This window comes from Corvus moneduloides, chromosome 3 (assembly GCF_009650955.1).
Source record: "Corvus moneduloides isolate bCorMon1 chromosome 3, bCorMon1.pri, whole genome shotgun sequence".
NCBI classification, from domain to species: Eukaryota; Metazoa; Chordata; class Aves; order Passeriformes; family Corvidae; genus Corvus; species Corvus moneduloides.
The window spans coordinates 115588196-115611003 of record NC_045478.1 but is presented as its reverse complement, the minus strand read 5'-3'; the positions used below and the strand labels follow the sequence as shown (position 1 = coordinate 115611003).

At 44.6% G+C, this 22808-nt stretch overlaps 1 protein-coding gene across 7 annotated transcripts in view; it reads left to right on the top strand.

Annotated features, from left to right (window-relative positions):
• Positions 1–618: 618 nt before the first annotated feature.
• Positions 619–22808, top strand: part of MACROD2 (mono-ADP ribosylhydrolase 2) — an 882739-nt gene continuing 860549 nt past the window's right edge. For 2 of the 7 annotated variants that reach the window (XM_032103643.1, XM_032103640.1), the window contains exons 1-2: positions 620–853; positions 4867–4983. In XM_032103643.1, the coding sequence (XP_031959534.1) occupies positions 808–853; positions 4867–4983 (163 nt within the window). In that variant the 5' untranslated portion in view covers positions 620–807. Of the gene's footprint in view, positions 854–4866; positions 4984–22808 lie in introns of all 7 variants that reach the window. The other 5 variants (XM_032103644.1, XM_032103639.1, XM_032103641.1 and 2 more) reach the window with 5 other exon arrangements.

The window sequence follows — 22808 nt, the reverse complement described above, 5'->3', positions numbered from 1 at the left end:
CCGCTCCTCACAGGACTTGTGCTCCAGACCCTACACCAGCTCTCTTGTCCTCCTTTGGACACACCAGCGGAACCCCGCTCCCGGAAACCTCAGCCCGGCATCTGCAGCTCCAGCCCCTGTTTTGAAATCGGCCGGGGCAGTTTCCTGCGTCCCGGACGCTCCAGCGCCGCATGGGTGCCGTGGCCCCACGGAAGGCGCTGGCGGGCGGGCGGGCCCCGGCCAGGCGTGGCGGGTCCCGCCGGTCCCCGGGTCCCGCCGCCGTCGCTCGGCAACAGCCCCGCCGTCCCGGGCACAGCCCGGTGCCGCCGCAACCCGGAAGCAGAGGGACGGAGGAGGCGGGCGAGGGGCGGTGGCGGGGCGGGACGGGACAGGGGTGCCCGCCCGCTCCCCCCCCCCCGCCCGCGGGGGCTCCGAGCGCCAGCTCCGCGCAGAGTCGCACCCAAGCACCCGCCAAGCCGTGTCCCCGCACAACACACTCCCCAAATCCTGCCGACCCGGCGCCACCGCGCTCAGGCTCCTCCTGGCCGGTGCGGGAGGAGGAGGAGGCGGCTGCTGAGCGGCGGCTGCCGGAGCCAACGGGCGGCGGGGAGCGGGGCGGGCGCTGCGGGGGTGTCGGGGTAGAGCGAGGCGTGACCCGGCTGACGGGCACCGTGCGGCGGGCGCGGAGCCGGACTCGGCGGGAGCAGCGGTACCAGCGGCGGCGCGGGGCGTCGGTATCGCTCGGCTCTGGCTCTGGCGCGGCGTCTCCTCCACCCCCTCGTGAGCCTGGGGAACCTGCAGCTCAAAGCCGCCGCCAGCCACACCACCATGTACCCCGGCAACAAACGGAAAAAGCTGTGGCGGGAGGAGAAAGGTATTATCGCCCTTCCCGGTGCCGGGCCCGCTTCTCCCGCCTTGAACCCCACGTAGAGCTGGGAGGGAGCGAGGGAAGGGGGGGTGGTCCCGGTGCCCTCAGAGCCGCCGCCTCACCGCGGGGTGTCCGGCAGCGCTTCCCGCCGGCCGCGGCTGAAGGGACGGGGTGGGGAAGGGGGAACTCCCTGCTCTCTGCCCTTGTCCTGGGGTCTCCTGGCTGACACAGCCTTCTTAGCAGCCCAGGCGTGCGGCAATTGGGGCTGTTCCCCCCACACCTCGGTGTATTCGTAAGGAGTGGAGCCCCGCGGCGGAGGGAAGTAAGCGAGGGAGGGCGGTAAACAACCCCCTCCTGAGGGCTTCCCGCCCCCAAGTCACCTTGTGGGAGTGTTTCAGGCCGAAAAGTTGGGCACGTGCCCTCAAAACGTGCTTTTTCTCCTTTCAATGCGTTTGTTTTCTGTGGGGAAACGTGGTTTATTGGGATCATTGGTGTAGACAGCTTAGATTCTAGTGTCGGTCAGACGGGGTGAAATGTTTGGGGTATGGGACTCTCAGAGCACCTCTGCTTCCCATCTTTTGAACTATTTGTTTATTTTTATATATATTTTAAGGACCCCCACCTGTGTATTCTCAGTTTATAAAATCCCAAAGCTAAATTCTAGAGCATGAAAACTGTGGGCCAGGCATTTGATGCAGACCTTGCTGTTTTGGTACTTTATATCGATCCTGTGGAGAGCAATGTAAAAATTAAGAAAAAAATTCACGGAGTGGAAGTGCAACATTTGTATCTGTGAGGAGTAAAGCTTCTTGCCCGGTGTGTTCCAAATAATGTAGTAACAGATGAGGAGAGGAAGAAAAACAGATCAGAGGGTCATATTTTAAGTTCTCTTTCTTTTCTTCCATCACCCTTGTGATTCTAAGTATGTTTCAAGCTAAGAAGGCAGAAGACTAGTTCAATGAATAGGATTCAAGTGCTCCTTTCTAAGGAAAAAATGTTAAAACACAAATGAATTTATTTTTCTGTAGGTTAGTTGCTCCTGTCACACTCCTCCAAATGAAGTGAGTCTTTTTCTTTCAAACTGTCTTACAGTCCATGTTTTTCTAGTAAAGGTGAGGCAACAAATTTCTACATGACAAGAGTTTCAGTTTTCAATGAAGAAGGTACAGTTAAATTGTCTCAAGCATTGTTTATGTGTGATCAATTATAACTGACTTTTCCCTTAATGCTGTTTGTTGTTTCCTTCAAAAAATGCAAGGGGCAGATGGGGAAAAGTTTCTGGTAGGCTCTGGTGGATGTTCTTATTACTCCCACATGTCTCTTTCAGCTCTGTTGCTGTCTGTGTGAATTCATAGCCTGGCAGGTGAACTCAAAGCCTTAGTAAGGATGGCAGAGTGGAGAGTCTGGAGGGAAAACTGGAGCTGCTGACACACTTTTGGTGTCTCCATCAGCTGTGAGGATGGTGGTCTCTATAAGCACGGTGATGTTACTGAATGCAAACCAGTGCTGCTCACTGCTGCTGGGTTTTTTCATCCAGGAAGCATTTCTGAGTGCTGGCTGGCCACAACTCCCTGTCTTTTTGCCCAGTGAGAACGAAGAGCATTTGCTGGTCTTCTGCTCCAGTAACTGTTCCAGCACCATGCTGATGGTGTTGGCCCCAAGTACTTTGAGTGAGGAGAGCAGAAAAAGCTTCTCTCTTCATTGCTGGCATTGCCCTTTAGTTTTCAGCCCTGTGACACTGTTCTTATCAAGTACCTTCTTTGCTAGAGAGGAAAACTACAGAAGCCAAACTTCTTTCCTTCTTACCCAGTCAGTACTTTGGAAATCAAATCTTTTGTCAAGCCTGCCTTCACCTTTCACAAGTACCCCATAACCCCTGCAAAGCTGGCTGTGCTCACTGGCTCTGTTCTTTCCATGAAGCTCTGAGTGCAGTTGGTCTCAGCTCTCAGCCTTTAATATTCTGAAGCACTTATTGAAAAAAGCCCTGATTGCTAGATATTGAGTTCAAACCCACTGATAATACTCTTGCTTTTCTTAATTACTTTCTTGGTAATTAAGGGTTGGTCCATGTCCTCCCTGGGGAGATCTTCCTTGAGGACAGCTGAAACAGAGCAGGAGCACGAGTGGAGGTGATTTCAGAGCCTTAGACACAGGAGTGGGCCACCTGCAAACTTCCCAAGTTTCTGCTACAGGCAGAAAATGGTACTTGCGGTGAAGGCTGTTGGGAGTATCCTCTGGGAGGTTTGGGTATAATTAAGACTCAGTTTAAGTTCTTGCTGCTGACTCACAAGAGCAAACTTTTGTAAAACATTCCTGTAGAGAACTTGTGTTTTGAAGGCGCAGGACTGGCTCTCTTGCCTCCTCAGCAAAAGGCACCTAGACTTGCTCTGCTTGTCAGTCCCTCAAAACTGACGTGCTCTCTCAGGTCTGCCTACCCATGGGACTTCCAGTGTGCACGTCAGATACTTGGAGTTTTGTATGCCTGGAGCTCAGGTAATGGAGGTGGGTATGTATCCATTGTGCTTAATGGTGACCCTCGTTACATCAGTTCCACTTCAGCAGCTGTAAATATCCCAGTGAGATACCAAGCCTGAATAAGGAGAGAGAAGCGTTTTTGTCAACTGAAGAAATTGGTAATAGTGTCAAAAAATACCAAAATAAACTTATTTTGTTAAGGGAAGCTGTGCTCAAAACTTGCCTTATTAGACTGTGCTGAATGCAGCCTACATAACTAGGAAATTTATTTTGAAAAAAAAAACAAACAAAAGAATCCCAAACCAGACCCCAGTGATTTTCTTTCTTGTTTTTTTTTTTTAAGGTTCGATCTGACAAGCAGTTTCCATGTTCAGCTCTTCTGCTGCTTCTTCATCTTGAGATGAAAATGTTCTTTTCATGTCTGCCTAGTCCTTTATGTAAAATGCAGATAACATGGGTCTAGCCTTCCTCTACACCCCTAAAAATTTTTCAGTCATGGAAGAGCATTTATTATTGATTAACATGTGAAGAAAAACTGTTGGTGTGGTTAAAGTAGCACAGCACTACTGGTAAAAACAGATCCAGAAATTTGAGTAGAGTATGGGTGCTGTAATGTTCTCTACTGTTCTTTTTCTTTTCCCCTCTTCTTTTGGGAGGGAAAAAGCTCTTCATCTTGTGCTGAGCTAATACTAAGCATTGATGAGATATGGAGGGAGAAGAGGATGTGATGGTAAAAATGAGCTGAAGTGCTGGGGTTGCTTGCTGTTTTGGGTCATTGGGATGGCTTTTTTTTTTACTGTAAAAGTCCATTTATAGCAGGGTCTGAAGGAGAGTGAAGTTGGCAGTAGCTGTCATACTTGTGCGATGTTTGAGGCTTTACTTTTCACTAAACGTCTGAAAAAAGAGGTGGTGACATTCTCAGGAGAAAACAAAACCAACCATCTGTATGTATTTTAGTGTGGTAACCTGGTATGTCCTATTAACGTTCAAATGAAAATCTCTAAAGCTAAACTTGCCTTTCTTACCACCCCAGACACCTAGCAACTGACAGAACGTTTGCTTTAGTTCTGATCTCTTTTGTTATGTAGTAGCATTTTATTAATCTCCCACCATGCTCCCTGCCTTTACTTGAACTTCTGGTTTTTTGGTTCTGGTTTACAAATGCAGAACCTACAGAACAGACTTTCATACCTGAAATCTCCCTATAAAACAACAATTCCCTACTAAAGTTGCTGTTCTCTGATACAGGAATTAAAGTGGCAGGAAGAAACAGCACAGTAGTGATGTGGGGAAGAAGCCTGGGCAGCCCAGAATGTGGGGAAGAGGTGTTAACTTTGCAGAACTGGGATATCCAGAAATAGGTGCATGCAGCTGTACAGATGCATCTTGTTTAGCTCCTGTTGTAACTCACTGGATCACTCATGCTTGCTCCTCTCAGGTGGCATTTCATTCGTCAAGGGCACTGCACTGGTCACTACGTGGCTCATGTGCAACAACGTGTGAGAGCTTGCAAAACTTCTCTTATTTCTCTTTCCCCTAAACAGAGCGTTTGCTGAAGATGACCTTGGAAGAAAGACGCAAAGAGTACTTGGGGGATTATGTTGCATTGAAAACTATTCCGACATGGATGGAAGACTTAAAAAGCAAGAGCGAAAGTGATGGTAAGTAAAGTGGGGGAGTCTTAAGATATAGACCACTCTGTTTTCTCACTCTGAAGTTACTTTTAGGAAGGCTAAGACTTAGAGCCCATGTTGTTATGAACAGTGATAGCCTAAAATTGGGATGGGGGGGAAAAAACCCTAGCAAAATTTCTTAAAGCCTCACTGGTGTCCCAGCACTCTGCCAGTATCCCCAGATGGAGTCACTAACCCTTAAGTGTGTAAAATTGCTCTTCTCTGCATGAGTCTTACTTTCCAGATACTCTAGCAGTCAGCCATGCCTAAAGAACTTTGTCTTTGAAACTTACTGAGCATAATGATACGGGAAACCTGGGCAAAACAGTGTTGCAGGTGACCCAAAAGCAGAGGGGAAGTGTGCGAGCTGTGTTGTTTTCTAAAAATCCAGAAACTGGAGAAGATGGGGTTTGAAGCCTCCTTACCTTTGGTCCTGCCTGCTTTCTTGGGCAGGAGCACCAGTCTGTCTTGGATTAACTCCCATTTCCTTAGCGTATGCAGCCTTATCATGGTTGTGATCACCAGTAGAGTTGTCTAAATACTTGCAGTGAGAACTGACCAAAAATGTGAATCCTATTTGCTTACTTCTCTACTCTGCAAGTAATTCTGTAACTGTGCCTTGTTCTTTGTCTAGTTCCCTTTCATGCACACAAGGTTGTGGAGGAATAGGGATGACTTCTGAGCTGGTTTCCTCCTCCTCTTTCTGTTCCTGTCTTGCTATCCTACTTGGCTGAAGCCTGTGTTTTTTTGAAGGACTATCTAACTATGAGACCTAAAGTGCTTCCTGCCTCTGCAGATATAGGACTAATTTTCTGACCCTTTTGTTATCATTAATAGTGAATACTGGCCTGGGTGAAGAGGTGTGTAGAGTAATCTTGTGGCTGCAGGTGAACATGGTCTTTATGGTGATAATCCAGGTGAAATGAGGCCTGGAGCTAATCAGCTGTTTTTAATAAAATAGGAAGGCTGTAACACTTATTTTAGCACAATCTAGAGGAGCTCACAGATTTTCAGATGTCCTTGTCAAAAGCAGCTATTGCTACTGTCTACTCCTAAAAGCATCTGGAATAACTTTTGAAGTGAAAATATGTCAAGAGTTTGCTGAGCTCTTCAGCCCTGCTGAGTAGCTGTATTATATCAGTACCCATAAACCTCTTTCTACCATTTGGGTAGGTCGTTTATATCTTGCAACACTGGAAAGCCTGTCCATCTAGAAAACAAAGGCTGCATAAAAATAAAAAAGATTACCTGACTTCTCGCAAGTTGATTTTGGAGGCCTGTGGTACGTGGGAATATACAGTATGTCATGTGGTTTAACTGGGAGACTATCCCTTCTAGCCCAAACTAGAATTTTTAATTCCAGCTACTCTCAGATTCTCTGTAAAGCACTGAAATTCACAGATGTTGTATTACTTGGGCTGCTGAAAATGACAAGGTGTGGATTTACGTTGTGATTGCTGTTACACTTCACAGAAGCAAAATGTCGGTGTCTAATATGTGGGTATTGAATCATGGCAGTGGTGAATTTATTTCCTTGTAGCTGCTCTTACATTCTTTCTGTTAGTACCCAGTACACTGCAAAAAAATGCTGGAAGGCAAAAATTGTGCTGAAACCCTGCTCTGCTACTTGGTTTTGTTATACTGTACATTCAGGAGAAAATATCTGTAGTCACTCTTTCTTTGATGTATTTGTTATAAGTAAGCCATGTGTAATAGTGAACTTCTGGAAGGTTGGACTGCTGAAATGCTTCCATGTTCCCACAAATTAGTACAATTAAAAGAAATATGTGTATTAATGTGACTGTTAACTGCATCTGCTTCAAACTTTATTTCTCTTAAATGTTGACCCATTTTGAAGGTATCATGAGTCTAAAAGCTGTCTTTTTGAGCTGAAATACAGAAGAATTAGAATTTAAATATTCTTACTGATGAAAACTTTTGCTCCGTTTGTTGGGACATATGGAGTGCAACAGGTACAGCCTGAATGAGATTCTGGAGGGAACAAGTGAAGCTCCAGGTGTGATGGAATTGGTGATGATCCAACAATGCCATGCCCAAGTTGTGATATTTTCTTCAAGTGAAAGGTGGCTGCTTGCACTGACAAACAGAAGAGGTCTGAAGGGTGGTGGTGGTGAAAATAAAATCTTCTGTGTACCTGTCAAGCCAAAACAACAACTGATGGGGAATTTGGAAAAAATTCTTTACCATTTACTCCCAATACCATATACAGTAAAAAAATGACAGATTGATTAGTGAAGCATAGAGTGGCTGTTCAGGAAGAGTGATGAGGAGAAATCAAGAAAGCAACCAAGAACAAATCAAAGGAAGCAGGCACAATCAATCAGCTGCTGGAGTAAAGAGGCTGTAGGAGAAGGGCAGAGCATCTGAGCTGGCAGCCAGCCCCATAGATACTCAATACTCAATTTGAGATTAAGGATGTTCAGTACTGCACAAATTTTAGTACTGGCTATTAGGAAAAACTGCGTGTACAATGTCAAATCTTTACGGTGCCCATTTTTGAATGTGAGTGACTCACTGGAGGGTGTTGGGAGGTCCCAGTTCGGCATACATTTTTGTTATGTGGAAGTTTAATGGAAGATTATTGAAAAGTCTGTCTGCAGAATTATTCAAACTGAAATGATCTAAGAGGTTCATATTGGGAAGGAACCAATCTCACTGCCAGGGTACTTCATGGGTGGTCTTTATTAGCAAATTGGAAGAACATACCTTAAGTTGTGGAAGCAAGTTTTTCCCTACCCTTCCTCCGTTGAGAGGAAGTTGTGATGAGAACTAAATTCTGAAGAAAACCAGTAAAGCTTGGAGTAAGTTTGGTGTTTTGGTGAGGATGGAAGTCTTTGTGATAGAGAAACATAACAGAGGGATGTGCATCTATGTAAAGGCTCCTGAGGAGTAAAGTTACTGAATTCTGAATGGCAGCTGACAAGGGCTTTGTCTCTTTGTAGCAGCGAAGCTATTAAAAAACTTTTGGAAGTTCAAAGAGGCAGTGTCTTTGTTAAAATGCCCTGCTCTGACTAAAAAAAAAAAAACCTACTTTTTTTTGCAGGTCTCTTCATATGGACATGACTAGCCATAAGAAATTAGGTTGGTGTGTGTTTTGGCATGGAATTTGGTCAATGTTTGTGTTAAGTCTTGATTTTGGGAGGAGAGTGGCACAATGTGGAATGCAAAGACTAAGCCTAGTGCCCACTTCTCTGAGCTAAGGGAAGCAATCTAATATAGGTTTGTGCATTTCCAGAAGGACTATGCTGTCAACACCCCTGATTTTTGGTGTGCCGCTTGCCAGGCTGCACAAGTGAATCTCAGAGATCAAGTGTTGCAGCAGTGGAAGGAAAAGGGACAGTTAGTGACAAGTGGCCCTCTTTAATGTCAAGAGTGTATGGTAGAAACAGAAAACTTGTTCTTGAAGTAGTCCTGTAAATATAAGCTTTCTTTGGTTTAACTGTATTTATTAAGGAAGTGAGTTGCCCACTTTGGAAACAAAGAATGAGCTTGTCTTAGAGGGCTGGATAGTGTGAATATACTGTAACTATCATTCTCCCCACTTGTTATCCATCAGATACTCAAAGCACACATGTCTCATCCGTTTTCTCACGTACTTTGAAGTAGGATGTCTTCCTGACAACATGTGAATAATGGACTTTTTTTATGAAGCTCTGGAATTTATATCCCTTTGTTTCAATGCTATATATTACACACCACTTTGTTAGGCACTCATCTTGTACAGCAACAAGAGCTAATGTTGCTCAGTGAATAAAATGCCACCATGTAGACTAACAACTAGAGTGTATTTTAAAGTTAAATACATATATTCGCTTTTTGTTGGGTACACACTAATTCCCAAAGATGTCTTTACTTTGCAGTGGTGAATCTGAGAGATGACTTCAGAAAACTTGTTCTGGAAAGCTTTTTTAAAAATTAGAGTCTTGGGAATTTTGTTGTCACTGAGTTTTGTGTGTCACAGGTAGAAAAACATTTTGTTGTAATTATTGGGTAATTCAGAAAATGTACTAAGTGATATTGTTTAACTTCAGGCAGCTGATAGTCCTGCTGACTCTCACAGCCTCTGGAATACATTGCTGTGACAGTGATGCCAAGAAAACAGCAAATTTGGGTGGTGGTTCAAAGATCTTTGCTAGTGGTAAGAACTACTTTTGATAGGATGAAGTTAAAATGGAATGACAGAGTAACTGAGTTCATTTTTGTCTGGGGTTAAATGACACAAAAGGTCTGCAGTCATTTTAAACAAGTCTTGAAATATGTTTAGATGTTTTGGCAGTCTCTGAATCTTTTTAATATGCTATTTTTAAAGAAAATGATATGGTTCAAACTATTCAAATTAATCTGTTTTAATCTGAGGGTTTTATGTATAATAATAAGGTTTGGATTTAATAAAAGCATCGTTGTACTAAGAATGTGTAGCTTTCTAAATAGTCCCAGTGGGTTGACACAAGATTACAGAGACAAAACATGTAGATGAGCTGCTCCAAATACTTTGTGGTGGAGAGAAAATGTGTGGTAATGCTGAGCTCTGACCAGCATTTCTTGTGGTGGATAACTAACACAAGTAAGTCTCCAAAGAACCCAGAGTCTCCGTGCAGCCCTGCTTGATATGAATATCTGTGCTGCAGGAACTAGGAGCCAAGGTAACGAGTACTAGACTTTGGAAAGTGATGCCACTACTAAGCTGCAGTGAAATTCAGCCAGATGTCTACAAGTAAGAAATGGCATCTCTCTAAACCACTCAATATTATCAGCGATTCATACAGGAAAAGAAATTATGTTCAACTAGAACATTGAGATTGTTAGACAAGTTTGACAATCACAAGTTCTGTTTGTAACAGCTGTGTGAAACCTGTGTGGTTCAAGACCATCCCCCCACCAAAAATCCAAGTCCATCAGCTTTCATTGTGACTTGTTTTTCTTATAATGACTGTAACTACTGTCTTTATAACAGATCTTTAGCTGAGTGACAAGGATGAAAGTAAATTGAGACAGCTTAGTGTAATTTTTGCTATCTCTCAAAAATAAAAAGTGCTTTTGCTAATGAAACTCTTTGTTTGATGAGTTCAGAGTGCAGCAGTTTTTCTGCTAAGTACATGCAGAAAACAACAGTAACTTGTGTGCCACCGTTCAGGGTCTCCTCTGTTACCTGTGGCCCTGAATGTGAATTCCAGCTTCGCTTAAACTCGTGCTATATTCGGTTTTGTCCTTACTTTCCATGTATTGGCATACCACTGTTACTCATGCTAAACATCACAAGGTCTCTTCAAGACTGATGTGTTTAAGGTTAGAAAACCGTGTCTCTTAGATGCACATGGAGAGCACTGCTTATCAATTGCTGTGTATAATTACTGTGAAAAAACTAACAACTGTGGTTTCTGTGAATTGTGTGAGGATTATGGTAATTAAGTATTTTGAATACTTGTGAAATGACATGCTTTTTGTGGAAGTGGCTGAAAATCTGTTTGCTCATTTCTGCTCTCTATGTTATATACATATTAAGGAAGCAGCAAAGGAATTAGAGGGGTAAGAAGAGCAAACCATGTTTACAGCTTCTTAGTCTGTGCTGAAGGGGTCCAGGAGTCTGAGTGCCCACAGCATAATGTGGAGTGACTTTAAGGCTGAGTTGGTATTTGTTTGGCTGCAACCGATATCCAAGGCTGCCAGGGCAGGAGGGTGTAACCAGAGCCCTGTGTGCTCTACTTTGCTCAGGCTCTTGGCTGCCCTTTTAGGATGTGTCCTGAACAGATGCAGAACTGCAGAGTTGTGCAAATCTGACTGTGATTTGGTGACCCCAGACCAATACACACCTTGGCTATTGATTTCCAAAGATAGACGTGCACAGACATGGGAATAACTCTTCAGGTGCAAGTTTACTTGAGCATAAACTGAGAAATAATCTCTGTGTGTGAGTTGGTTTGTTTCTGGAGGTGAATAATCTCCAGTTAGTGATATACCTGATATAAGTAGATAAATTAGTGTGTTTAGTGTAAGGGGTGGAGGGAAACTACAGTAAACAAAAAGACTGAAGATGTATTCAGTTGACCTTGTAATTCCCTGGTGAGCTGCATGTGAATAACTTTTATAGGATGGATTAGCTGCCAAAGAGATGACACTTGTGTTACAGTTTGCATTAAAGTGTTTTTGAGAAAAACAAAGAGGTTTCTTGCTTTCAGCAAGTGTGAGATGATGATTATTAAAAAGTTCAGATCTGTTTACATAGATTAAGAACACAAAATCCAGTGTAGCTAATCCTTTCTCTAAGAAAGTAAATCATTTGGTTTTGATGTAATTAAGATGATGACTTCTCTTTAAGCTGCTGCTCTGTGACTTTTTTAACAAGGTAACTTCCACACAGCATTAAGCTTATACAGGTCCTGGATAGAGTTATTATTTTGTGGCTCTTCTGCATGCAGCTGAGAAAGCTCTCTTATCTACCCTGGCAGACAGCTCCTTGAGGGGGAAGAGTTAACCATAGGAAAGGATGCTGCTCTCAACGACAAATTGATAAATTGGCATCCTTATTGAGGCTCTGCAAGCTCTTGATGGTTTTTAGAGAGGGCTAGTAGGTGGAGACGCAAAGGGAAGTTAGGCACATCTTTGCCAGAAAGAAGAGTTCTAATGTTTAATTACTGATGACATGAATCTTGACCAGATGAATAACTTCCAAGCTTCTCTCCTGTGCAATATGAGAAACAATTCTTTTTTTTTGTAGCTGCTGCTGAATGTCACTGCAGTGTCCCTAAGGAAGTACTAAGTAGAGTTAGGAAGTCAAGATGATGCAGTGTGCTGTCAGCTGGTTTGTTCAGGGTGTGAGCGAGGACGGCTTTAGCAGCAGTGATGCTTTAAGTTGGGATGTGCTGTTCCTCAGAAACTGCTGAGAAAAATTTTAGGTTCCAGCTTGGAATATTTTGGTAGCTGACTTGAGTGAGATAGTTTAATATATGCAGGGAAAAAGTAACAGGTTATATATTTTGGCTTCTGTCTTCTCTTTGGTTATTTTTTTTTTTCATTCTCCTTTTTATATATAAAGGGTGAGCTTCTTTTGAGCATGGGGAATTGCAAGATCAACCCCCCAAATTAATGTATTGCTCTACAAAGACAGTTTCAGTAAGTCATCTAGCTTTGCTCAGTATGGTAGCTTGGCTAATGCCCTAATCTATAATTTATGATGGATTGTGGCATATGTCCTCACAGTCTTTTGCAGACAGATGTGAGCCAATGTGCCAGCCTGATTAGAAGCCATGTGCCTATGATTAGGCTGAGGCCAAACCAAGCTGTTAAGTTGTACCCTTGTCGTGGCTCACTAATGTAGATCTGTTGCCTGGCTGCATGACTTTTAGATATTTTCAAATGCACGTGGAAAAAGCTGATGTCCTTCTGCAGAAGGTGGAACCCTCTTTTGATTAGACAGGTGGAGACTGGTATGGCTTGGTTTAATTTGATGTAGCTTAGATATGACAGGTATTTAAGAAGGTGCTGAACTATTGTCTCAACTAGGATTTGCTGCCTGGGACTCTTTATAATTAGTTATGACACAGGGTAAGCCACCCAACTGTGCCTCTGTCTGGGTTTGGGGCGCTTGCAACACGTTTGAAAACTAACCTCACACTCAACGTAAGTAATGATACTGCCTTAACTCCCTTGATGGTGTTGCGGGATCACTGATGGAGTTTAAGCTCACCAAGCTCTCTGTTTGGATCATGTTAACTAACTTTCATGTGTAGCTGTATTTGCTTCATGCACAGTTAAACTCTTTATTACACGTGTTAAAAACCCAGTCACTGGCAACAACCTAAGTCTGGCTTCTCTTTTTTGATTCAGTAGACCTAAACTCCTCAGCATGTAGAAATACCACTTAACAAGCCAGCGAGGGCCTGAATAAGTTGTAGTGTAGAATCATAGGATTGTTAAGGTTGCAAAAGACCTCTAAGTTCATTGAGTCTAACCATTAAATGGTAGTAGTTACTCTCTGAAGTGATACATAGCTTTCTCCATGTGAGGGCATCTAGCTGATGTGTATTTGGAAAATGCAGTTAAGAGAAAATTTCTCAGTCCTGTAGGAAGTGCTGCTAATTTTTTATGATACCCAGAAAAAGCTCTTCTGTGCTGGACAGAAGGCTTAACAATCCAGTTGAAAGATGATAAATTTGAATTTTGCACAGATTTGAAAACCATTGAAATGATGCTGAGAAATATTTTCTATTTCAATTTGCAGTGTGAGTGAGAAGCATAATGCTTGTGCACAGAGATTGTCCTGAGACTTGCAGGCTATTGCATGTTGACTTGGCATGTTTGTAGAAGTGTGTCACAAGGGCCTTCGCCAAAGTTTCCAGATGATTTTTTTTGGGATGGGATGCTATAGAATGCACATGTTGGAAAATGAAACCTCTCAGCCTTGAGCTGATGTAGCCAAGACATTTATTTCTGAGAGTAGAAGTAGTTCTCTCCAAGCATCTTTGCACTAACAGCATCCCTGGGAGTTGGTGGTCAAATGCTGTGTTAGAAAAGACTGCTCTAGAGTTTACCTGAAGGCTCCTGTCCAAAAGACTCAGTCCATCTCTAATGCAGAGCAGATATGAAGAAAGCGTAGCTATAAAGAAACTGGTTGCACCTTTGTCTTTCTTTAAAACATTTCCCTGCCTTATCCTGCCCTTTGCTTTCCCACAAAGGCTTGTTTATGCAACGTTGGTCTTTTGTGATGGTCTCCTTGGTATGGCTGGTTAGACTGTAAAGGTGTTCCAAGTTCTGTGTTTTCCATTTGCTACACAGGTGTGACTTGTATTGAAGTTCAGCCTGCACTGGATTTATTCCCATGTGCTCAATGTAACCTTTTCTGTGTTCTTAAGGTACTCCACTGCTTGCCTACTGATGTATTGTGTGTTGCAGTGCTGTCCTTTGGTGGGATTTCCTAATGAGTCTGCATCCACTGAAGGCAAGCCCCAGACTTCATGCAGCTGTCACTGAGAGTATGGGTCAGCCATATTTAAAGAAAAAATAGAATTCCATTCTGTTTTTTCCCCTCTTTCTGCATTCCCACCAGTGTTCTTATAGGGGAAGGATTGTAAGTGTACTGCAAATAACTAAATCCAGGAGAATAAGTGATGTACACAGACATTCTTATACTGACTTAAAGGCTTTGAGATTTGGTGTGTCTTTCATTTCTAGGTAGATACGTAAAAGAAGATAGCTAGTGAATTTGTAACTGCTTGAGAGTTCGTATTAATTTCCAGTTTTTAAGTCCTTGAATGAAGCAAGCATGACTTGCAACACTAATGAGTAGTGGTAGAATTGTCTTCAAATAGTCAAAGTTTCCTCTGTCCCTTGCTGTTCAGGTTGAAGCTCCAGTATTCTTTAGGGTAGCAAATTAAATGTGGTATCTTGGGGAGTAGGGGAAGGGAAATGCTGCAAGGTAAGAGCTATCCCAAGCCTAATGTCTTCATGTAGAAAGTATCATCTTTTGCACCTGCATAAGAACTTACCCTCTTGGTTTGCAAGACAGGTGTCTGCCAAGGGAGGTGGGAACCTCCCTTGGAATGGAGAATATGGCCCCCTTCCCTCTGAATTATTATAACTTTGAAAGTAAGGGGCTTTCAGGCAAAGATATGGGAATAGCAATAACAGTTCTTTACTAGTACATATATGTATAATAAGGCAAACAAACAACAACACCGGCAGCAGCAGCAGCAAACAGAGCAGCAGCCCAGCCCCAGCCTCTCTCGGCTGCAGGCGGTTTCCCCTTGGGTGCAGTTCCGCTCACAGCCGGCAGGGGCGCTGGGGGCTCCCGGCCGGGCAGGGCGGCTGCGATGATTCCCCCGCGCCTGCAGGGGGCGCTGTGGCGCGAGCTCGGCCGCATCTCCCTCACGGGGTAATGGCGGGTGAGACGGCGGAAGGGATGGAAAAAGGGTTTCCTTTGCAAAGCCCCAGGGGCAGCTGATCCCGGTGCCCCTCTGGATAGCGAAATGAGCTGTAGCAGGAGCCTTGGAAGCAGCAAGCTGGAACGGCAGGGACGAGCAGATCCCAGAGTAGCAAACAAAATGTATCAGAAACTCTGGAGCTGTAGCAGGAGCCATGGGGTGTCTGGGCAGGCACTGGGTGTTGGGTTACAGTGTAGCAAAAAATCCAGGGCAGCGGCAGAGAAACGGCGGGGCTGGGCAGTGGCATCCCTGTCTCCCGAACAGGGCCGGGAGAGGCTCCCTCAGAGGGGCTCATGGCTCAGAGTCCCAGGGTTTCCTCTGAGGCACCCGAGCAGATGGTGAAGGGTCCTTTGGTGAAGTCAGGTGTTAATAAGGTCCCAGTGCAATCAATGGCCACTCTTACGAGCAGAGCTTCACTCATGGTAGGAGAAGACAGCAGGAGACGGAACCCCTCAGTGGTGGTGAATTCTTTCCAGAACAACCGCAGCCTGTTGGCCCTTGGAATGCTGAGAGAGCAAGAGAAAGCTAGGAGCTGCACCCAACCCCTTCCCCCAGCCCAATTCTCTTGGTATCTCTGCCCTTCCCAGAGAAACCCCCAGGTAAAGAGAGAGAGTAGCCAGCTGCACCCCTCCCCTGAGCTGTGGCAACTTCTTTTGTCTCTCTAAAGTACCCAATCGTTATTGTTTCCTAGAAGCATATGGGAGAAAATTCCCTGAGAAAAAGAAACAGAAGGAAAAAATCCTAAACCCCAACTTACCTACCTGTCCCCTGATACTAGAAAACTAAAGTTTCTTCTCCCACCTGGTAAGCTGTTGTCACTGTATGTCATGCAAAGAGGTTTTTGAATGACAATGCCATGAAATATTTGCTGATGATATTTTGCACAAGTTTTGGAGTTCTCTGGTAGTAACATTTTATTTCTAAGCTGTACTTCAAGTACTACAAAAGCCTGTAATACTCAACTAGAGAAATCATTGCTCAGCAATGGTGTAGGGAATTAAAAAAGCAGAAAACACAGTATAAAAATTGTCTGACTGCTTAATAAGCTAATGAATGAAAGTAATGTTTTGGTGGATCCCCACTATAAACTTATTTTAATCCTTGATGCTGTATGTGCTCACCCATTTAAAATGTGTTCTCACATTTTGGTAAGTAAAACAGGTGCTGCTGAAGACTAAATACCTGGTTGGTCATGAAAAGTCAGTTTTTTTCCAGCCAGTTCATAAAGGTGAGTGGAGGAATGCTGCACTGCTAGTGGTATGTTTTGGATGAAGGCTCATAGTTACCCCAAGTGGTACTGGATCAATTTGAACACACCAGGAATGGTTGTATGAATGCTGTGATATTGCCAAGACACAGCTCTTGCAGTGAAGGGATCTGCTTTGTCTTGGAAGGAATCTAGTGAAGTGGAATCACCTGTAGTCCTTTAGCTTTGTAGACAAGTATCAACATAGTCATGGGGCAATGAACAGTGATCTAAAGGAGTGTCATATGTTTGTCTCCATTTTTGAACTTCTGCTGATAATTATGAACTCTCTGTAGTAGAGGGAGATTAAAAAGTAGGAATTGAGTTTGAGGCGATGCTGCGTAGTTCTTTCCTCCATGTGACCTTGGCTGACAATTTAATGTACTTCAGTACAACTCGGGCTGCCGTTCACTGAGAAGAATCTATATTGAAATTCTTGGTGTCACCTAGAGTGAGGTACTGATAATCAGGCTTGGGCAAGAACTTAGCAAAATACCATATCCAACAGCATTTTTATTCCACTATATCATTACAAAGTCTGGAATCCCTCTGAAGTCCACATTATAAAACCAACCAAACAAGACAGTGATTGAATGGGTTTCTTCACACAGACAAAGCACAGCTCCTTCTGAGTCACAGCTGAACCAGCAGCCTTTTCTATGGACCCTAAATCATGAAATCTTCAGCAAGCCTAGCAACCACAGCAGCTGGATGCTGACTCTCCAAGTAAACGCACAAATACCCAAGGGCTTCAGCCTACTTGTGTCTGCTGTCAATGTGCATGCTGCTGAAGTGAGAAGACTTTGATTTATGAATTGACAGTTGCATGTCCCTGCAGATAAGGGTGCATCACAAATTAGAACTGGGAATGTATTCCTGTTCTTGTTCTCCTTGTTTGTTGTTACTCCTTTCTCAAACTTTGTTCTTTGGTACTTTTGCATTCCATACCAAGTCTTCTCTTGGTTAACAAACCTTTGTAAAAAAAGCAGGCTTCTCTTTTCCTTCTACTTGTTTCTCTCCAGACTTAAAGGGTTTTTTTGCCTCTCAGCTTTGTTATTTTGGGGATACAGAGAGCTGTGTGGGATCGACTGAGAAAAAGGTTGTTTAAGGACTATGCAAGACCTTGTAACACAAGAAAATTGCATTTTGCATGAGTGTTGTGTGGGTTGTTCAGACTGACTGGCTGTTTGATCAATTCTCATGGTACACCACTCTTTATCTCTGTAATGTGTAAATATCTTCAATGGCTCCCATTTAAACATGTGGCTAAAATGTCAAGGCTCATACTTCCAACCTTGTTTGAGGGCTGCTGGTAGCCATATATCACTATGTTAAACTTGGTCTGAGTGAGCGAGCTCAGGGCTTTTTGCAGTAGTTGTGCAGGGGTGAGTTATAGCCCCTCAGATGGGGGATATTTCATGCCTCCTGTAGAACCTTGAATAGGCAATACCATGACATTCTGACCTGGAAGATGGAGCAAAGTGTGACCTCAGCAGGTTGGTCAGTGGTGTAGAACTGAGAAGTGTAGTTAATGCACCAGATGAGCCACAAAGATCATTAAAACATGATTAGGGAACTGGAGCACCTCCTGTGCCTGGAGAGACTTAGAGAGCTGAAGTTTAGCCTGAAGAAGAGATACCCCAGATGGGATCTGCTCAGTGTTTATAAACATAGAGTGGAGGGTGTAAAAGAGATCTATTTCTCCAGACTCATCTCTGTGGTACATGGTGACAGGACAAGAGGTAGTAGGCACAAGTAGAAAGAGGAAATTCTTTCTGAGCATTAAAAACCAAAACCACACACATGCTGTGAGCCTGGCTGAACACTGGAACAGGTTGCTTGGAGAGCTTGTGGAATCTCTGTCTTTGGAGATACTTTAAATTCAACTGGGACAGGGTCCTGGACGACTTGCTCTGGGTGACTTGATGGTCACTAGAGGTGCCACCCAACCACATCCATTCTGTGATTCATGGTGTCTGTTTGCCTCTGGAGTTTGGTACTTAGCTGTAGTCATTGGCTAATACAATTACGCCTCCTGGTAATTAGCTGAAACAGACCATATTGGCAGAGTATGCAGCCAGGGAGAAGATGTTGTGTTCATCATCAAGTGCTTTTGACTTGCATGTTGTGCTGCGTTTTTGGCTGGGTAGAAAGTGATTTGTCTGCAACAGATGTTTCTTCCTTGTGCTCAGGTTCTGATCTCGTTTAAGTCCAAGAAGTGATAGAGCAAATCTGTTCTACAAATCTGAAGTACTACAGTGCATCTGTGAATGCTTTTCCCCTGGTGATGGAACATATGGAAATAATGCTTATCTTGATTTAGATAAGCAATTGCCTTTCCTGTACAATCATCCATGCCTAGTAGGAGTAGAAGCAGACACATAATAGTACAGGTCTTACAATCTGTCTTTTCTAACGCTCCATAAGCCTATACAGGAACAAATGGAATGGAAAGTTGTGTTAGATGTGAGGTTAGTAATTGCTAATAGTTCATTATTTTTAGTCTGTACAGGAAACTTGCAAAAACAAAGCTTTAAGTTAAAAAAAAATAGGCACCTAAGGGAAAAAGCGCAGAGCGTGTAGCAGAATTGTTGGTGCACATTCCCCCAGCGTCAGATGCACTCCTAATGCTCGCTCATGTCCTTTGTGTTTTTCAGCAACCCAAGAAAAATGGTTTAGTTTCCTAGTCAAATATTTGCTGAGGATTCTTTCAGGAGTGGAAGGGCTGCCTCTTGTCTGGGGATAGTGTGATTCTTGTCCCTTGCTCAGGTTCTTTTTCCAGGTCCTCTTACAGAAGCCTTCGTTGTGGGGATACATGTCTCTGCTAGTAGCCATTGTAGCAGGGATGAGGTAGTGAGCAGACTTATTTCTGTTGAACTTGGAATTAATTTACTTCCTTCAGCTGTGAATTCTAAAGCTGACTAGAAATGAGGAAACTCTCCCATTTTCAGCTTTTATTTCTTGCAATCCAGTCTGCTACTTGCTTTTATGAACTTGAGGAGAAATGTGTCATGTGACTTGTTTAACAAACTTCCCTTATAACAGTGTGAGCCTGTGAGCCTCACTGCCATCAGTCGCTCTCACTTGTTCTGTCTTTGATTTCTTCTCCTACCGGCTTTTGCTCATGGAGTGCCAAGAGACTTTTACTTTGCCATAGGTAATGCTTTATACTATGGGGCTTTGGTACCTATTTTTACTACTTTGTGTGTGCTCTACTCTTTCATTAACAGGCGTTTCAAAATGCAAATGTAATGGTTTTTCTTATAATAAGCTCTTCCAGCTGTAGGTTTTTCTCCTCCCTCTAGTGGTAAACTCTTTGGTATTGCTGTGGGGATTTCTGTAATTGGAAGCTTGAGACCTGTTTAAAAAATTAATATACTTTAAAGTATACTAGACTTTAAAACCCTGGCTATTTGAGCACTGATTGAGTTTCAGGGCTGATTTTCCAATGCTGTAGGTTTGTGCCATCCTTGTCCCTTGTACCAGCTGAGTACATTTATGTCCTGGGTGGGGGCTCCCTCTAGTGAGATATTCTGACAGTCCCTCATCCACTTGGTTCAGATGAACTTTACCCGTTTTCTTTTCAAGTGCAGTTGCTGCTGACTCAATCGAATGCGTTTTTCTACCCTTGTGTAAGCTGTAAAAGCCCTTTTCCTTTGGGGTGAGCTGGAAGGAGTTGTAAACAAAGCTGAGGGCTAGGACTGCCTATTTCCTGTATTTGGTGTGAAGAGCTCAGCTAATCAGCCTCATCCTACTTGAAGCTGTGGCTCTATGGACTCTTGAGATGTTTTGAATATGACTGAAGGATCAAAGGATGATGTAGGAGGAAGAGCTAAATGAAATTGGGTTGTATAGGCAGAGGGTTAGAGGATGATGGCTGGGTCTAGAGGGGAAAAAGTGGGGGTGGGACATGAATGTTCAACTGTTTCTGGTGAAGATTTTCAGCTGTATTGTGTTGCTGAGGTTGGGGCAGAGGAGACAAGAGGAGGACTTACAGCAGCGTTTCCACTCTTGTGTGTCATCAGTAACAGCCTAAACCCTCAAATTTTGGAAAGGATGTACCAGGATCAACTCCATCATTCGTGAGTGTGTATGCAGAGATGATTTAGTGGCCATTGACTTCACTTCCTCATAAGAATTGAAGTCAACTTGTTTGCAAGACTAAAGTTAAAACAGAAATAAAAGCTGTCTTATTTAATAAATAATTTTAATAATAATAAAAAATCTGGATTGGAAATCTTGCAGTATATTGCTCCATTTGCCTAGCAGGTGTTGTTTTCTCAATCAGAGAAAAGCGCTGCCTCCTCGTCTAAGTCCTTCCACGCTTTTTTGTTCCTTCTTCTCTGGAGCACGTCCCCCCGCAGGCAGCGCTGGCGCAGGTGCCTCAGGTAGCTCTTGATGGAGGCAGAGTTCTCCTCCTGCCGGCCGATCACCTCGTCATGGAGGGGGGGGCAGTCAGCCAGGCAGCAGGTCCGTGGCCAAGCTGAGCGTGTCCAGGCCTTCTCCTGGGAGACACGGGGCAGGGAGCACGGTGAAAGGGGCAGAGGGGACTCAGGGGGCTGAGCCCCTTGGGCTCTCCTGGGGAAGCTGGGGCCTGGCTGGGCTGCCCCAGGCCACAGCTTGTGTGGAGAAGACCTCGGGCAGGATCTGTCTTGTTCTTGTGCCTCAGCCTGTCCTTGTTTCCTCCTGGGAGGAAGGGGGCTGAGCCCCACCTCTGCCTCTGGGCTCGGGCACAGGGCTGGGGAAGAGGCAGAGGACCCTTGGTGCCTGCCCAGGCTTTCCTCTGCACAGGGGCTGGCAGTCCTCTCCCTACACGTTGTAGCTCCCGGCCCCCTGGCACCATCCCAGCTGCCTGGTCCCCAGCCCTCACCTCTCTGTGCTGCCTCTCGGCTTTTCTCCGGAGGCTGCATCCAAGGCAAAGCACGGCGAGCAGCAGGGACAGGGCTAAGAAGGTGCAGCAGTGCACCTGCACCAACCACAGGCTGGCACTGCCTGTGCCAGTGTCCGGCTGCTGCACGTCCTGGGCTGGCACGTGCAGCCGGGCCGTGTTCCTGCTGGGACAGCTGTGAGCTCTGAGGGTGCTGGGGAGCAGCGAGGCCACGCAGAGCGCCAGGAGCAGGGAGAGCCCCGGGCGGAGCATGGCGGAGCTGCCTGAGGAGCTGCGATCTCTCGCCCTCACCCTGAGCTGAGCCGAGCAGTGCCCACGGGGTCTGTGCAAGGTGGTGGCATCAGCTGTGATGTCACAAGGCTGTTGCCTGGCAGACAGAGGCTGGGAATGTCAAGGCAAGGCCAGGCCAGAGGGTCTGAGCATATGGCTGTCTCAGCCTGCTGCTGTATCTTGCCGTTGTGGGACTGGGCCTCAGGAGCTTGGGGATGTGCTCTCCAGTGCTCAGCAAGGAACTGCTGACACGTCTGAGTTGGTATTCTTGAGTTGATGAAAATGGAGGGTGAGACTAGAGGAACAAATTTGTTTGGGCTGTTTCTACCTTCTCACTAAATATTGAGGACTCTTCTTGCCTGTCATCAAACTTCACTTGTTCTGAAAATTTGGAATTGATTCACACTTTTGTTACCTCAAGAAATGAGTTCTATTTTTGACCAATAGATGAACTCAAGCTTCTTGAGACTTGTGTTGGAAAGAATGTTTAAAAAGTAACAGTAAAAGTGAATTTAATAATCTTCCCTCCTCAGTTCATTGCTGTGATGTGCGTGTCTAACTTGGTGAAGCTTTGGGCAGTATGTTTGTGCAAGGGTTTGAGGTAACTGAACTCTTCTATAGACTGAATCGGATGTAAATGAAGTGATTTGGTATAATGATAAAATCCACGCGTGCTGGCTCGAAGAGCAGCCCGGAGGTCTAGCTGCGCAGCCTGTGATTTACGGCGGCACACACAAAAGGATCAGAGGGGAGGCGTTCCTCACCCGAGGGAGCTGTCCCTTGAGCAGAGCGTGAGAGCACGCAGGGGGAGGCGAAGAAGCGGAGAGAGGGGACTCTCCGTATAAGTTCCACGCAGAAGGTTTAGTCAGGTGAAACGATGGGGGGTGGGGGAGAAGACGAAAAGCCAAATTTTTGACAGGGTCCAGGGATTTTATAGTGGGGAAAGGAAAGTCGGGGTAAGGGATACAGCCAATGGAATACTTGACAGGAGGTAGGGTAGCGGGTAAGGGAACCAATGGAAATAACACAAAGGAGGGACTTGGGGAAGGAACCAATGGGGTGTCCAGTACAACAGAACTTTCTAGAACTTAGACGTATTAAATCAAGGGAAATAAATATACATAGACCCATACATAAAATAGGGAGGGGAAAATATTAACCAACGATACAAAAGTATGTAGATAACTGAACTGGGGGATTATGGGCTGTCACCCTAATTAAGAGCAAGGCATTAAACCTCGGGGCCTGACCACCACAGCTTGGTGTCTGTTTTGTCTTCAGGGGCTGCAGCCACTTGCACCGCCACAATTTGGTGATGCAAAATCTCAGGAGTTTACAGGAATAAGGGAACTATGGTAACATTATTTAGTAACAAATCTGTTGCCAGCCTAGTGTATGTTGTCTTCACCACCTGCCTCCTCCTAGCTGAGCAATTTAAGGTGACAAAGCTCCAAGTTTAAAATCTGCATGG